The sequence below is a fragment of the Rhea pennata genome, chromosome 2 (genome assembly GCF_028389875.1).
Source record: "Rhea pennata isolate bPtePen1 chromosome 2, bPtePen1.pri, whole genome shotgun sequence".
Lineage (NCBI taxonomy): Eukaryota > Metazoa > Chordata > Aves > Rheiformes > Rheidae > Rhea > Rhea pennata.
Genome location: NC_084664.1, coordinates 52763587 through 52780471, shown reverse-complemented (window position 1 = coordinate 52780471; position 16885 = coordinate 52763587). Strand labels below are relative to the sequence as shown.

Below are 16885 nucleotides of genomic sequence, written 5' to 3'. Positions count from 1 at the left end.
CAAGGGTAATAGACCCATATGCCAGCCAGTGCTGCATTCAAATGCAATTACCAGTACGGTGCTTGTGACAGGTATTAAAGTTGGCCTGAATACTATTTCTGGCAATATAAGACACTGTGTCCCTGCTATAGATACTACTATCAAAAAATGAACAGTTGCTGCAAATGTGCAGTACTTTTTCCAATATCTTTGTCCATATCCTTCAGCTTTCAGATTTACAATCCAGTTCAGCCAGCATTTTGAAATGAAGGGGAAAAAAAGTGTTGTAATAGTTCTCGCATGGTTCCTATTGCTAAGCAAATTATTACATATTATTAGGAGCAAGATAGCATCCTCTGCCCACAATAATGTGTTTCATTACAACCCATTGTACAATTGAGATATTTAAAAATATTTAAAAGAGAGAAAAAAAACCCAAAGACCCCATGCTGCATGGGATTTGTAGAAGCAGCTTTGCTTCCATTAGAAACACGCCTGTAATTACCCTTAATTCAGTGCCTGGATTTTAAAATCACAGTTCAAGTATTACAAAGGTGTGTTGGTCTTTAGCATTTTATACATTCTTTATATGCTGTCAGTAGAGCTGAGCCCAGCTGAAGGTTTGGCAGCAAGCTGCTGAACACAGGGCCCAGCATGGGCACATTATGTTTCATTCATCGGAGTCGTATAAGCTCTGCTTCATGTGGGATTTGTGTAAATACTTGCACAGAGTCCTTTTCCAAAGAAGCTTGTTCCTAGCAAGGTGTTAAGCTTATTAGCAGGGCAAAAGGAAGATTGTGCTCCTACAGTTTCTGATTCAGTTACTATAGAGTACACAAAATCCTAATTTTACTGCAATCCAAGGCAAAACTCCCACTAGCTTAGGGGGCCAAGATGGACCAAAGTTAATTTCCCAAAGCAACATAAAAAACAAAAATTTTCCCAGAAGAGAATCCAATGGGATTTGGACCTCAGGAGATGGAACTCTCTGTTGTCTCAGAAAGACAAATTCTGTTTCTAATGAGGTAGGCATTAGAGTGAGGATGTGCTCACAATACACACAAAATGTGCTCAGTTTTATCAACTAATGCAATATATTTTCAGCTTTGTGCATAGAGTTTTGACGTCATCAGGATGAATTGGGAAATTTTTCTTCCTCTTAGGGTAATCATGCACATATTCAATGCCAGTGCTATTATTTTGTCCTGCAAGGTATTGTGTACTTTGTGGGAATATGGGTTTTTTTGAAGTAATATTCACAGTGAAAAGTGACCATTTAGGTGACATGAAGAGAATAATGCCAGAGTAAATAAAGAGGTTCCTCATAGAGAGGAGCTTTTGTGGAGCTGGTATTCAATGGTCAATATATATTTCAGTTACATAACAAAATTGCTTCATTTTAAGCACTCTCCAACCACCAAGTGTCTATTTGCCAGTAGTTTAATTAAATGCTCATTGTTTGGTAGGTTTCCTGCTTATCAGTAATGAAATATCAGAACAAAAACTGCTAATATCAGGAAATTTTATAGAGATAAAAGCACGCTGCTTCTGTTTAATAATAGTCCCGTGAGACCACAGAGGGCTTGCTTTTTGTTCAGCAGAGCCAGGAAATTATTAACAGAAAACATGATAGAAAGGGTGTTCAGTTCTTCCAGCAAGTAGGTTTTGAAAGCAAGTTGAATTGCATTGAACTCTCCTCCAATTACATGAATTCTGATCCATTCATGAGGATTTTGTGGGAGAGCAGCAGCAGATGCCCACCTTCTGTGGCCACTTTCACAATTGCTCCTACATGTAAGGTGGAAGTGGTGGGAGGACCAAATCATGACCCTGTGAAAGTAGCATTGTGGGTCCCAACTGCAAATCCTCCACAGGTAAGTAAACCCACTTTTCTACTGGCACTGATGAGTAATGGCCTGTTTTCTAGAGGCCAGACCTATGAATGTACTTACAACTCAGAACCAAAGTTGCAGCTGAGCACCTGTAAAACCAGGTGAGAGGAGATCCTGTTCCCTCCACTGCCCCTCTGACCCCTCCACCTATAGCAGTGAGGAGGGGTGATGCTGGAGGAGCCACGGGGGAAGGGAAAGGCAGGCATGGTCCAGCCATTGTGCCAATTAATTTTTAATTTTTCCTGGAAAGTGGGACAGCTTCATCCATCCAGACAGCTTACATCCCAGGCCTTGGGACACACTGTGCCCCTATCCCTCTATGGAGACATCTCAGCTCAGTTTGGGATCAGTGGTGGTGAGAATGGGAGTAGAGGTTGAATCTGTTTCACTCACATATCCATGGGCCCAAACAGACAAAAAGAATTCACTGCTCCTCTCTCTTCTCCACATATTCCCTTTCTTTCTTTCTTTCTTTTTGCATGGCTGGCCACTGGTTCCTGAAGAACAGGACCTGCTCCTCCTTCTCAGCCTGCACAGGCTTTGCTCCATTGGGTGGCATTTGCAAAAGCCATTCTTTAACCATTATGGAGAGATTTGGAAAATCAACCCCATGAGGAAAAAAATATATACCAATGATATAGTGTTGAGCTTAACTTCTTTGAGAATGCAGACCCAATGGCCTTGTAAACACCAAGTGCCCTTGGACTCATAACCAGCCCTGTGCAGGACTGCATGAGACAGATGTGAAAGCAGCTTCTTGTTCTACCTTAGATACGTAGATGCCTACTAGTAATAATACTAAAAAGCAATCAAAAGCAGTTTCGTTCCAAAATTCAAGACCCTATCTGTGCTTCTGCAGGGAGCAAATAGGGACTCTGTAAGAGCAGAAATAAGTAAATAAGTACTGAAGCCTCTTGAGAATATTGCAGATCTATTTTTCCCCTTGTTAAGTCTTTCAAATTCATGTAAACACAAAATTCACCGTAGTCTTGCATGGTGATATAGCACTGAAAAAGGTACCTACCATCCCTCATTTCATGTAAAAGGACTTAATTTTAATCAGAAGGAGAATGGAGGATTATTTTTTGCTAATTAGTTCTGAAAATGATTGACTTTTGACAAGTCACTCTCTCTTTTGGGATTCCATAGATGATGTGAAAGTGATGCTACATCATCCTGAAACCTTCTTGGTCATCTACAGGATTCGTTAGGGTCCAGTTTTAAAAAAGCTCAGCTTTCTGATTTGGTTAAAAAGAGCCGACTGTGTGCATCCATGATGACATGGCCAGGCTGGTTATGGATACCTCTTATTTACACCTCGGCTCGGTATAAATAACAATGTCATAATTGAGAACAGGAGGGCTGTGTGTTATTTTCTTCATGTCATAAAATTGGGGAGAGGGAACAGTTTTGTGTAGTTATTGATTTCCAGCTGCTTAATTAGTGTTTACAATATCTCTCCTTGAAAATAGCCATGTGCATTTCATTCCCTATTTGCTTGTTTAATTTAATTTAATCAATTGCTACACACCTGTTTCCACTTACTTAAAACAAGCATTATCTCCAGCGTAACAAATATGAAACAACATTAAAAGTAATTAATCTTTATCCTTGCTGTGTTTCTCTTGGAGTGTTATAATTGAGAACCGAAGCTATAAAATAATTAGATATCAAGTTTATACCTCAAAACACCAACACACACTTCAACCTTTCTTTAAAGAGTACAGGCAGATTTGAACACAGCTGCAGAGAAAAAGAAGTAAGATGGCTTCTAGGATATTTGACAGGATTCTTTGTTATTGAATGATGGGAAGAGGCAACTTCAGAGGATATCGAGCAGATATTTCATAAATGATATCAAATAGAGATGAATTCCTCTTTAATTTTATCTTTTCGTCATTATTCCCAAACACAGGTACCGTTGTATATTGCCTACTTTTCTAATAAGATGTAGAAAGATACATCCAGCTAAGTTTCTAGAACTTCTGCTTGTAAAAATAATCTTGAACTAGGCTCAAAAATGGTAAGGCAATTAAAATAAACAACCTTTTTTTCCTCCCTCTTTTAATGATTTCTGAGCTCTTGTTAGTGCCGAGAATGACATCCAGAAGTCAGACAGAGCCAAGGTGCTGGCGTTGATCAGCAGCTGCCTTCTGCTGGGTTGGGCTGTAACACTGCTCTCGCCATAACACCCCCGGAGGGGCGCCTGGATTGTCCCAGTTCATCTTTAAAAAACAGCCCCAAGACTCTCTTTTTGTCTCTGGAGAGCATAACCGCTAACAACCATAAAGAAACAAATTAAGCAGAACGTCATTTGCTCTTTTATTTGCTATTAGCTGATAAATGAAATCAGCAGCGTGGAGTTAGTGCCCGAGAAGCCCTATGCTTTCACATAGCCCCTGAATCCTTCCAGCTCTCTTAGACTTTTGGAGTTTCTACCTGTCTCCTTATTCTCCTTCCTTGTGGGATCCAAGGACGTACCTTTATTCCTACAAAGTGCATTAGTGACTGGGACAATAACTTCATACAGTTTGTATGTCTCCCCTGCTGGATCCTGACTTCCAACTGTGGACAAAGAGAACAATAATCTAATGCAATAGAAGAAACTCCCAGAGACCCCAAATTAAACTGAAGATTTTTTCTCAAATTTGCCTTCCTTATTTCTTTTTTTCAGAGTCTGGAAATCCCCAGAAAGTCTGACATAAGTCCCTAACTCGGCTGGTTTCTGCAAACAGAATGTTGCCAGATGACGGCTCACGCTTCACTGACGTTCTGTCATCTTTTGCTGCTAACTATGAATCAGTGTCTGTCTCTACAGCCTTTTTAATAGGAACTTTATTATTTTGACACATTTCCTTCCCTCTTGTTAATCTAGGGATTAACAATGACATGCCTAAATTCATGCTTAACTGTGTTAACATTATCCCCCTTGTATTGAATTTGCTGTGATTTCACACTGTTAGCTTCTTAGCAAAAGACCAATGCATCCCCTTGTTTAAATATTTCCACGGAGACTCTCTGAGGTTCTCCTTGCAGGCTCTCAAGCCTTACCTGGCATGTTGGATACAATACAGAGCACACAAAAGACTGAATCTGAGATGATATAGTATAAAATGAACGGAGCTCCCATAGCAGAAGTAAAGAATAAAAGAGTAAAGAAGGAGTAAAACAATAAACCATGGGAAAAACAGTAACAGAAAAGTGTCTGCACAGTCACGCAGCACACAGGAAAAATTGCTTATCTACTTCAAGGTCCTAGCCAGGACCTGCAAATTTATTCTGACCAGACACTTCGCTGATGTCCAGTGCTGGATTTTCTCTGCCATAGATAGGTGTCTCCTTTTCCATAGACGTATTAGGTGGGAAAGCAATGTGCTATGACCTTCCCTGCCTTCCTTGCAGATCCTTTCTCAGAAAGGAGAGGACCCCCTTTCCAGATAGCTATTCTGCAGCCACCCCTATTTGTAACTCATCATTTCTCTTGCTGCTTTTCTCCTCAGTCCTCACTGCACTTCTCTCTCTTCCTCTTGCCTTCATTCTAGTTCTAAACCGTTCGTCAGCTGTGGCCATCAACCTCTCTTCCTCCATGGAGTTTTTGTTGACTTGGATAAGAAGAGACTATAGGTTCTCTATAACACCTCTAGTCTATTTCACTATGCTAGTGAAATAGTTATAATTGAGTAAAAGTTTGGATATGGCAAGGACTGAACTTTGAGAAAAGGCTTAGAATAAAGAGGCAGAGTATTTGTTTACAAGTTATGACAAGTCTACTCAAAATTCGCAAGAATTCTTGGCTCTCTTTTCTTAGGGAATTTCTAATGGAAGAGATACAGCTACAGACTCAACTCTTTGCTGTGAGATTGAAGAATAGCAGCAGAAATGAGTAGCCCTAATGAAGCCGACTTTGTAAATGGGACCAGAGATAATACTTGCTGGAATCTGTTACAATTTCAGAAAGAAATATGGAAACCTTGTTGCTAGGATCCAGCTAGATTTGGGTGGAAAAGATTAAGGGGATGAAGGAAATGTCTAGAGAGGAAACCAAAAGGGCAGGGTCTGTTCAGATAGGAGAGGCTGAGTTCCTCAGAGTCTACAGAATCACAAAAGCAGTGGATAAGGTGAAAGCAGAACTCTTATGCACCATATCCTGTAGTTCTAGAATTAGGGGCCATTCATCAAGAGTAGGAGAGTTTAAAATGAATAAAAAAAAATACTTGTGTACAGAAAGTGATTTTCTGGCTTTTGTGAATTTCTGGCACCTGTTTGCACAGTACATAGTGGAAGCACATAATAGGTAGGTACAGAAGGGATTAGACATGTGAGTGGACAAGAAGGCAGGATAGTTCCTCTCTGAGTGGGATATTGGATTAGATGACCTCGAGAGGTCCCTTCCAATCCATATTTCTGTAATTCTATATTAGTAGGTACTCATGGGAATAGGCAGAAATATATAAAATCTATGTTCAAAAATTATGGCTGCTGTGGACATATGAGGAGAACAAACCGCAAAAAAATTGGCCAGGCTTTCCCTAAAAATATTTCTTAGTTCCTCTGTCAAAGCTGGAGTCTTATTTCAGATGGTCTGTAGAGTATTTCTTATATCCTTAACCACTGGGTGCTATAACAAGTGCCCAGATAGCCTTGTACAGACTATTCTTCTGTGCTATGTCTTAATATGACTGTGATCTTTATCCTCTTTGCTTCTGTGGGGTCCTCAAGTTCTTAAAAGTGTCTCTTGGAAGAGCACCAAGTGAATTTATTTCCTCAGGTTTCTGGCAGAGGGCTGAGGCAACCTAATTATTTCACCAAAGGAACCCTATGTGCTGGCCCAAGCCTTCTGGCCACCATTAAATGGATGGGTTACATATGCTGACTTCTGCTTCATCCGTCCTCTCTCTAATTTCAGGTCTCTCCTTTTCATTATACCTGGTCTGCTAGTACCCTGATGCTGCCGGTTGTCCCCATCTACAGCTTTTCCCAAATGTTTCTCATAAGCCTCCTCACTCATCTCTTGCCTGGTGGCAGTCAGCACAGCTGCCACCTGCAGTGACACAGGTCACTTCACTGTGCACATCTCCGAGGGCAGAATGTGACGAGCTTGCTAGGCAGCAGCTGGGTGCAGGCAGCTGACATCGCCAAGCTGTTGCATCATCATCCATAATGAGACTTCTTAGGGACCAGCTAGACGTACAAATACACACACATACACACATGCACACACTCCTCCATGGGTTATTTGATGTGGAAATACAAGCCCAAGGAAGGATAGGCTTGTCTGGAAGGTGAGTGTGAGCTTGCCTTACATTTGCCTGGCGTGGCCTAGTTTGGGGTCACTCAAGTGCCTTTGGTTCCATCTCTTTGTTAAATGGGACAAGAACACCAACAGACACAGCTACTCTGATTCCAACATGTTCTATTTTGATTAGAAAAACTTTAGATTTGGAACAGCTCTCCTGATACTGTGAATAATTGCTATTCCTCGTAGATCAAAAATCAAGGACACTGGAGCTCCTATGCAGAGCATTACAGACTTGCAGAAATGTCACTAATACAGCAGATTCCAGTTTTCAAGTAATTAGATTTTTTTTCTTTTTTAAGTGACTGTAACTCTTCTCTTCTCCCTGTAATTTCTCTCCAGGCTGGGAGTTTAAAAAGACTCTGGAAATTCCAGGCAACCTTTAAAATACTAAATCACCAGCAAGATAATGCCTAACTGCTGACCTTTTTTTCCAGAAAATGGAAGCTCCATTTATTGAGAAAGGTGTATATTACTGTCCTTGTTTCACCAGTTGGGAACTGATGTAAAGCAATTTCCCCAAATTTTCCCCAAAATTTGTACAGTGAAATGGAATGGGGTATGGGAATCTTGGGGTGGTGGCAGCAGTCATCTTCTTCACCATCCCTCTGGAATACAGGCCCCTCATTCTGCCCCTTTTGGGACCCCTGGCAGCCTGTCATCCTAGGCAGCTGCTTGCTTTACCTAAAGTTGCTCTACTAAATACTTATTATAGACATTCCTGGAGGCAGCTGGCTAAGCAGAGGGCACAAAAAGTGGTGTGTGTGTGTTGGGGAGGGGGATATTTTCCCTGTCTGTGTATTTGCAGAAGCCTTTTGCAGGTGACAGGGTCAGAAATTCCCAGCTATGTGAACCTGCAGCAGGCAAGGAGCATGTGTTGTGGCAACATCTTCAGGTTGGGCCTTGGGGATCCTCAGGCTCCCTCACGATGAAAGATGGAAAACATCTTCCTTAGCTCATAGACCTTCTGTCTCTCAGGCTTTTTGACTCCTCACTTCTTCTGTGACTGTCATTAGCAATAAACAGTAATGTACTAACAGGCTTCTTTTGTATTTTAATGGGAAAAATGTAATGTCAGGAAAATGCTGTCAGATTCTGCATTATTTGTCATGATAATAGATGTTTCCCATATTCAGGTTGAATAGCCACAATGGGACACACCTGTGTCTCTCTTCCTAGCTTCGATCTGTGCTAATTGTGTGAGTGATGTGCCCATTGAAAGACAGTGGAAAAGCAAGAAATGAAGATGGATGAATTCTAATGCATCTCTCCAGTGACATGAGGATAGCATTGTTTCATGACCTCAAATGTTCTAATTCTGAGGTTTCCCATTTGATAGGAAAAATGCATTTTTGTTCATGCTTCAGCCTCTTTTACCCACATCTACTTCTATGGGGAAGATCAAAGCCTTGTTTCTGAAGCTAGAGGGAGTTAAAACAGTGAACAGCCTTATAAACTGACACTGCAGCTGTTTCTTAAGTAGCAATGGATCTTAATGAAAGGCTGCTCATAAAATTATTATCACAGTAGCAAGCAGAGGTCCCAACTGATATTTGGCTCCTGTTGTACCAGGGGCTATATGAACGTATTACAAGAGAATAACTTCTCTGCAAGGAATTTAAACTCTCATTAGATAAGAGAGAAAGAAAGAAATAAAGAAGCTGTGCCATGAATGAGGGTCCCCATGGGGTTAAAAAAATTGTCTTGGCCACATGGAAAGTATGTGGTAGAATCAAGAATAAAACCTAGGGTTGCTGACACACAGGCGAACTGACAGCCCTGGAAGAAAGTCATTCCTGTCTTACAGTTCATGACCAACTTATTCTCATCGTTTGAGACCAAGATATGTGACTTTTTTTTTTCAAACACAGATTCCAGTCCTGCATAGGCGAAGTCCTGGGACTGATCGAGGGCACATCGATGCCATGTACTAGAATGCCTTCTTCTAAGCCAATATCAAATCTACTTTGGACTAGAGTTTGAAGGGGCTGAAATCCCAAGATACTACTTTTCTTGGAGTCTGTTGGCAGCATTGACAATTAGGTGACTGATGCATTAACATTCCAGAGAGGCTCTGATGTTTATTCATGTGCTGCTCTCGAGGGTTTTTTGAATTGATGCCTGGTAAAGCAACTAATGGGAACCCTTGGCAGGGTACCTTAGATGGATTTCCTTATTATCTCTCTGGATTTTATACTCTCTAGCAAAATCAATATTAAAGCTGCTGCACAATGCAGCCTCTTTTAGCTTCAGGGTTTAAAGATTTATTGGGCATCAGGGAAAGACAATGAAGGCAAAAGACAACAACAAAAGAAGTAAAATCCAAGTGACACAAATTGCTACAGAACTATGATGAACAAAAGCAAATGCAATTTCTACATTTTCTAGCAAAAATATCACAATTCATCCTCCTACTTTTTTTTTTTTTTAAGAAGTCCCACAATGTTGATGTTGCAAGATCAATTTTCAGCAGATTTCAAATCTGCAAACTGCCTAGTGCTAAGCAACGCAGCCTCCCCCTCCCCACAAGATATGGCTGCTGCCTTGCAAGCTAATCTGTATGGTTCTAGCTAAAGTAGAGCAATGATGACACGGGATACTCAATCATCAGATACATTATTATTTCATTAATTCTATGGAGTTATCGCTAAGATTCCCCAGTGTATTTACTTATGATTGTCCTAAAGTAAAATAAATGCTAGAGTTTAAAAGGCTGGTCATACTACAAGTAGAAGGAAATTGGGTAGCAGCCAAATTCTTATGCTTACCAGTACTATCCCAAACTTCCTTGATCACAAAATTGGCATGTTTTCTTCTCTCTCTCACCTTCAATAACAGTATTATAGGCTCAGTCCATCCTTATAACACACTTGAAGGAGGCAAAATATCACTTGTGCTCAAGGAGTAGTCAAAAGATTTTTTACTTTTCCATTGCTTAGTACATTTTTCTTGCTACAAGATTACAGCTTAACTGTTAAAATGACATATACTGCTTCAAAGGTTATCTAGCCGTAAATGCGAACAAGTTCAAAATAACAATATATTTATGGACGTCTAAGTGTTGCATATGGGGAAACCCTATCTATCTCCCGCACAATTTGCATGAGATTATTTTATAATTTAAGTGAAATGAGGAACTGGGCTGCATAAACCAATTATCTAAAGACTATTCAAACATGGAAAGTTTTATTAGTAAGAGTGAAATTCAATCTTGGTTGAAAATATAAATGGTAGAGTTCAAAAGGTGCCACAGGGCTCACGTGGTCTTTCCAATTAAGAATAACTGCCATCTGCCACTACTGCCGTCTCTATACATGGACATATACAGGCACACAGTGATTTTTAACATTACAGAGCCAAACACCAACTACAGAACTTTTATCCAGCCTGTTGCAATGATAGTGTAAAAATACTTTTTTTTTTTTCAATGGGAGGAATCACAGCCTTTGTGTAGGTGAGGTAAGGAAACATTTTAACAGTCCTTTCTTCCAAGTATTCACCACTGGCATCACTCTATATCCTTCACCACAGTCTTTATCTGTCTTCCTCTATAAACCGAGGTACGACATCTGCAAGCGCACCTTCAGTCACCCTGTAGTGATGCTTTTATTTGCTCATAGGCCAGTGGAGAGAGAAAACACTAAGCTAAATTTATTGTTGGTTCCACCAAAAAGTTACAAAAAGGATGTTTTAGTCCTGTGTCTATTCTGCCTAGAGATATTGTCGGAATTAATCTCAGCAGCTTCAAAGGAATCGACTACAAATCTTGAAGTATAAACTCTTAAACACTTAGTAGCGTGGAAGTGGTGTACAAATCCCATGAGGGCTCTCAAGGAAGGGGCAAATTTCACCCAGTAAAATTCATGGCCCAGTGGGGTGTTGAGAATCTTGTCAGTTCCCGTTTTTCCCATCTCCTCCCACTCATTTTATTGCCCTGAACATCTGTGGAAACATGGAGGTGCAGGGAGCCTCAGGGCTGCTCTGCATGTTTGACTCCATTTTCTCCTTGCATGTGCAAATGCTGCTTCTATTTGCACCTTCACACAGCTGTGACTTGCAGTAACAAAGCCTAAATGACACCTAAGTTACCTCCAGAGCATTATCAAACAAGCCGGTAGGACATCTCGCAATCCAGGAAGTGCTAAACTAAAAGTATTAGTACAAAGTGCACTGCTTTGAAAATGGACTAGTTGACTTTCTTTATTGTAATCCAAATCAGAGAAGTATTTTCTCAGTTTTTTTTTTCTTCATGAATCCAGGTTCTGCACACTCCTCAGTAAATGAGCCAGGATTTGGGTTCAAGGTTTATAATGTAGGAAATCTTGCAATTCTAGTCTCATTTCATTCATTTCTTTTTTCATTAGAGTTACATAAAATAAATACAAAAGTGGAGAGGACAACAAGGAGACTATTCACAGTCATAGTTTTGTGTTTAACTAAATATAGCACGTGCTTAACATTTCATAAGCTGTCAGTGAGCTTCTGATTTGATACTGACAGCAGACACAGGCATTATAAAGTTAGTCAAAGGCAGATTGGGTTTCAGCAATCAGACAAAAGCTGAAGTGTTTAGAACTATACAAGGCAGTTTGGGCTTGACAATTAATACTGGCTGAAGATCTATGTTAAGATAAGAGGCTGTAAGGGTAACACCTTCCAGAGACATTCCCTAGTCTGAATGCAAGTTCATAAGTTTCTTCATAAAAAATAAGCCCTCTCTCCTTCTCTTTTAAATGACTTTGTGAAGAACCATTGTGATGGCCAAGTGGAACGTAATAAGTTCTGTAACCTCCTTAGCAAAATACATGGTTCCCCTCTTTGCAACATCTTTTAAAAAATGCCTGCTTTTCTGGATAGTTACCTCATTGCAAATTATATTATTGTGATCAGAACATTCTATAATGAAATGTTTTGCCATGGCTATTAAAAACAAAATCCATCAGTCTGTCTACCATCAGTCTCTTCCTTCTGCTGAGTCATTACCTAAAGAATTTCGGAATGATTTCTTCAACTGAAAAAGAAAAAGGAATAAAATATTATTTTTTTAGTCTGCTGAAAGAATGACCAAGAAGAGTTTTGGGAAAAAAAATGGTTGCAGAAGATCACAAAACAAGAATTGAAAATTTTTAATTCCTTATTCCTAACTAGCAAGTGTTCTCATTCTTTGAAATGTGTGCTAAGAAACCTGATTCCACTTGATGGTATCAATAATACCAACATAACTTGGGAAAGTGGTATGAAACTACATTAAAGAGCATTCCGTCCAGGAGTATTTTCATGACGTTTGTGCAGAATTTAACCCTAAGCATTCACTTAAGAGAATGACCAGTCATTTACAGGATGTGCCACACTTTTAGATTGAAGATATCATTAAAGTATAGTCTTTCAGACATATTTTATATACAGAAAGGCAGATCATCTTTTTTATGATTACATTGTTGGATCAGATCAGTTAGAAATGCTGACTTTAAATTTCTTCAGAAAAACAACAAACCTTCCATTTCACTGCTTTTACTGCCCTTGTAGAACCTGCTAATTGGCTTTGCAAACTGAAGACATGAATTACTAATTTCATACTGGGAGAGAAGAGTGAATACATCAATTATCCAAGCAGTTGTGCCCAAGGTTCAAGCAAGCCATGCAAATACCATGTTACCATCCGGGTACTTACATGCCTTTCTCTCTGGAGCATCTGAGCCATTGCCACTAACTTGCTGAGACATATCAAAGCAGGCCTGTCCCAGCATTTGCCTGACTTGTCTATGCAGACTGAAAGCTTTCTGGTACACAGATCCTATCCCTTAGGATGAGCACATTGCTTAGCAGGAAAGGCTCCTGATCTTGGCAGTGGCAGTGAGATATGTAACAGTATAACTGCATTGCAGGTCAGTGATCCCTTCCACTTAAAACCTTGGGGGTGAGAATAAAACAGGTTCTTACACTGTGCATAAAGGCCTTAAAGTCCATTTTTGGCTGTGGAGGTCCTTTTATTTTCTTTTTACTGATGGAGATCTCCTGCGGGTCAGACTCAGCTGAATTTGGCTCAAGCATTGTCTTGGTAGGAAACTGCATTATGGGTGTCCCTGTCTGCAAAGTAGGGAGAGAGCCTGCTGCTGTTGTGCTTCTGCTCTTTGGAATACCATTTCTGAGCACCCAAGTCCAGGATGCACAGTTTCAGCAGCATCTGGAAACGCTTGTTTATTCTGGTCATTTCTTTCTTCCTTCCAATCAGAGAGTCCGAGCTCTGAAAACAGATGGGATTGTTCTACTAGTAATTGGTCCAGCTGCTGCAGAGAAAATAGAAGGAAAAGCATATTGCAGTAATAAAAATATAATAAAAGGAATCAAGCAGAATACACAAGAGTATATGAAGCATGCCTGCTTCTTATTCTTGGTCCAAAGAATATATGCAATATTTGTTAAATGAGATTTTGCCATAAAAAGCAGGAGAAAAGTCCAAAGAACATTTTATTCAAATCGATAGTAACTGCCTACAGGGAAATCTGCAAATGGACTTCTTTCAGTGGTTGTTTCAGTCTTTACCCTCAATCACTAGTGTATGACCAGCACTTTGAATCATTTAGGTATTAGAATTAATTCTTCCTGGAGGAGATTCTCACAGAAGACGGCAGGAGATACTGTGGTACAGCCAGGATCCTGGAGGACTCTTGTGCTCTGCTGCTTTTTTCTCTGCCCATCTAACCCAAGCATCTCAGGGAAAAAAATCAAAGACAAGTAACTAGTCTCCTGATGATCATTTCCTTACCTTTCCTCAACAAGTGGAGAGTAGGTACAGAAGAGAGCCAACACCAGTAACCACAAGACAAAAACTGTAAACCTATTGACAGAAAACTTCCTCTTTTTGGTACTGAAAGTTTTGTTCATATATATTTCAGTCTTAACACTTCAAGTACTGAATAGCAGGATAGACTTTAAACTCTCTCCTCATGACCACAGAGTAGCGGCTTCTGCAACATACCGTGAGAATGCCCTCCCTGACCTGGCAAGCTCGATCATTCAGCCGAAATTCCAGCTCTGTAACCTCCTGACGAACAGCTCGCCTTAAGAGTTGCAGGTGTCTCCTTTCCTCTCTGCAAGGACAGCAGCAAAAACACAATTATGCAAGCAGCAAACACCCTTCTTTTCCTCTGCCCTCGCATAACATCCATATCTATCTCACTGTTACTGTCTTGTTTTCATCTGTGATCACAGAATAGCTTACAAAATAATGAAAAATGATCTCTGCCCATTCAACTCCCGGTCCTTTGATTGCAAGATTTAGCTTGTTGTAGTTGCAGAAACAACTTGAGCCAGGGTGAATTTATTAGTTCTGATTTATTACCAGCACAAAGACTGCATAAATGTCCTACTTTAAGGCCAGTTCAAGACTGGAAGCTCTCTAGTAACTTTTAAATATATGAGGTGTCTTAAAAAGCATTGTAAACTTGGGCTGAGTCCATGAAGAGCTAGTTCAAATTATCCTGCATCATTGCCCCATTAATCATGGGCACTAAGAACATGGTTTAAAGGGACCAATTTGCCACAGATTCTGATCAAAGATCAACTTGCCTTCCTCCCCCCAGTCTTGTATTCATTTGTGGTAGTGAGCTCCAGCAATATGAGAACTGTTTCTGCATTCCTATTGCTACTGAAACAATTGAAACAATTGTTACTGGAACAATTTCATACTAACAATCTAGCCTACCTCTGTGGAGCTATCTGCCCCTTCAAAATGCTTGTAGCCCTGAACAGTGTAGAGGGAAGCTATTCTTCAGGGCGAAAATCACACTAAAATAAATTTCTCTTCCACCTGCAGGATGCCCACAACTGCATCTTACTGACCAAGAACATCGTGGTAACACAAGTGACTAGACATATTGCATGCCCCGCTGTTGCTGTTGCTAACTTTGGATTTAGGTAAGTGTGTCATGCTTTCATTACCTTCCTTCGTCTGGCAGAACACTGGAAAACAGATCCTGCTGTTCGGTCAGGTGCTGCTCAATCTCATCCAGCTTCACCCGGAACTGTTGGCAGGAGCTCTTCATCATTTCTATTTCATGGATGGTACACTATATAGAAAAGCAAGAAGATACAATACTTTACTATTTCCCTATAAGTACTTCCCTGTTTGGATGTGTTTGAAGCTGATGGCCCAAATGGCATGGGTCCTTTTCTTAACTGCACACCTAGGGCTCTGTGAGTAGCTGCTGTGAAAGTCCGGATGGTATGTCCCATGAGTTTGCTCTGGGAGCATTACATGCATCTCAGTCATCATCTTTTTTTCTTAAATCATTTTAGATGAAGTCCTGACCCTACTGAAGTCAGGGAGAATCTCATTTTTGGCACTGAAGAGGAAAAGGATTTTGATCAAAGACCTGATACAATGGACCAAATTCTGATACTATTATGGTGGCATCAGTCTTTATATTTGAGCAGAATCAGTTGTTCTTGATTAAAGATAGGTTAAATAACTGCCCACTAGAATTTAGAAACCCCTTCAGAAAAGAAAAAGAAGAGGATGTATAAGTACTATAAGAACAAAAAATATATAATGGGTTCTGCTAAGTATTACACTGATACATTTTCAGCTGATACCACTTGGAAAGCTGGATTTGGATTCATCTAACCAAATGCAGATATTTACTACAACAGATGTACATCCAAGTACTGCAAGGAAGTAAGTTTTCTCATCCAAAAGTAGACATCTACAATGCAAGTAGATGTTTGGGATGTTCCTGTGTTGGAAGGCTTTGGTTTCATAAGCCATGGGAAGACAAGGTAGAAACCTGCACTGCACTGCTGACCACTGTAATCGATAGGGAACAAGAACTACATGTGCAATGAAAATGCCCAATCTCTTTGAATCCTTGGAACCATGTGCTTTGATGGTTTTGTCATGTTTGCATGCATGAATTTGCCTCTCATTTCTACCAAAGCCTGAAACATGAGGAAGCCATCCCAACTGGGGCACCAGCTTCAATGAAAGGGCAAAAGATGCCCTCAGTTCATTTGAGAAACTACATTCTTAATCCCCATTTCAATCCAGCTACTATGTCAGGCATCCTGCTGGTGTGCGTGACCCAGAGATTAAACGGTCCCTTAACAGTAAATGAAAAATCTAGCTCTAACAGCCTTTGGATAGCATCAAAAATGGCTAATCAGAGACTGATGGTTGGAGTAATTTCCAGATAGGGGAAACAGCATGCTTTTAGACTCGTGTGGGTCCTGCTGGTAATATACTCCCTCAGAGAGGGTCACAGAGCTGGGGCTGTGACTTCAGAGGTGATTGTGCTCAGTCTTTGTTCTACATCAATCACAGCTAGTTTTCTTGACACTGCAGGTCAGATCAGCAATTGTAGAATCCGCTGAGGCAGTCAGATTTGTTACGTTCACCTTCAAACCAAGTGGTGGCTGATTGCTTATTCCTCTCCCAACCTCTCTCCCTTCCCTCCCCCTGCCGACACACACACACCACAGTCTTTAGTTTTGATCCTCAGAAACTTTGGCTACTCATAGTTGGGAGTACTTGGGGTGCTAGTGAGCTGCACATCCACATGGGATTTATGATTTCCTCGCACCACTGCATCGTTTAAGCAGAAAGAGGACTACTGACCATCAAGAAAGCATGCCTAAATTAGTCTAAAGAGCTCTTGTCCTTCTGGTCACTAGGAAGAAGAAAATGGGCCACAGACCAATTTCTAGGTGGTTCCACAATGCT

At 40.4% G+C, this 16885-nt stretch overlaps 1 protein-coding gene across 1 annotated transcript in view; it reads right to left on the bottom strand.

The window, feature by feature from the left end:
* Window positions 1-4251: 4251 nt before the first annotated feature.
* Window positions 4252-16885, bottom strand: part of ITPRID1 (ITPR interacting domain containing 1) — a 51871-nt gene continuing 39237 nt past the window's right edge. Inside the window, 6 exon segments of the mRNA XM_062568486.1 lie at window positions 4252-4436; window positions 6798-6912; window positions 13108-13292; window positions 13295-13454; window positions 14147-14258; window positions 15109-15236. Coding sequence (XP_062424470.1) covers window positions 4252-4436; window positions 6798-6912; window positions 13108-13292; window positions 13295-13454; window positions 14147-14258; window positions 15109-15236 — 885 coding nt within the window.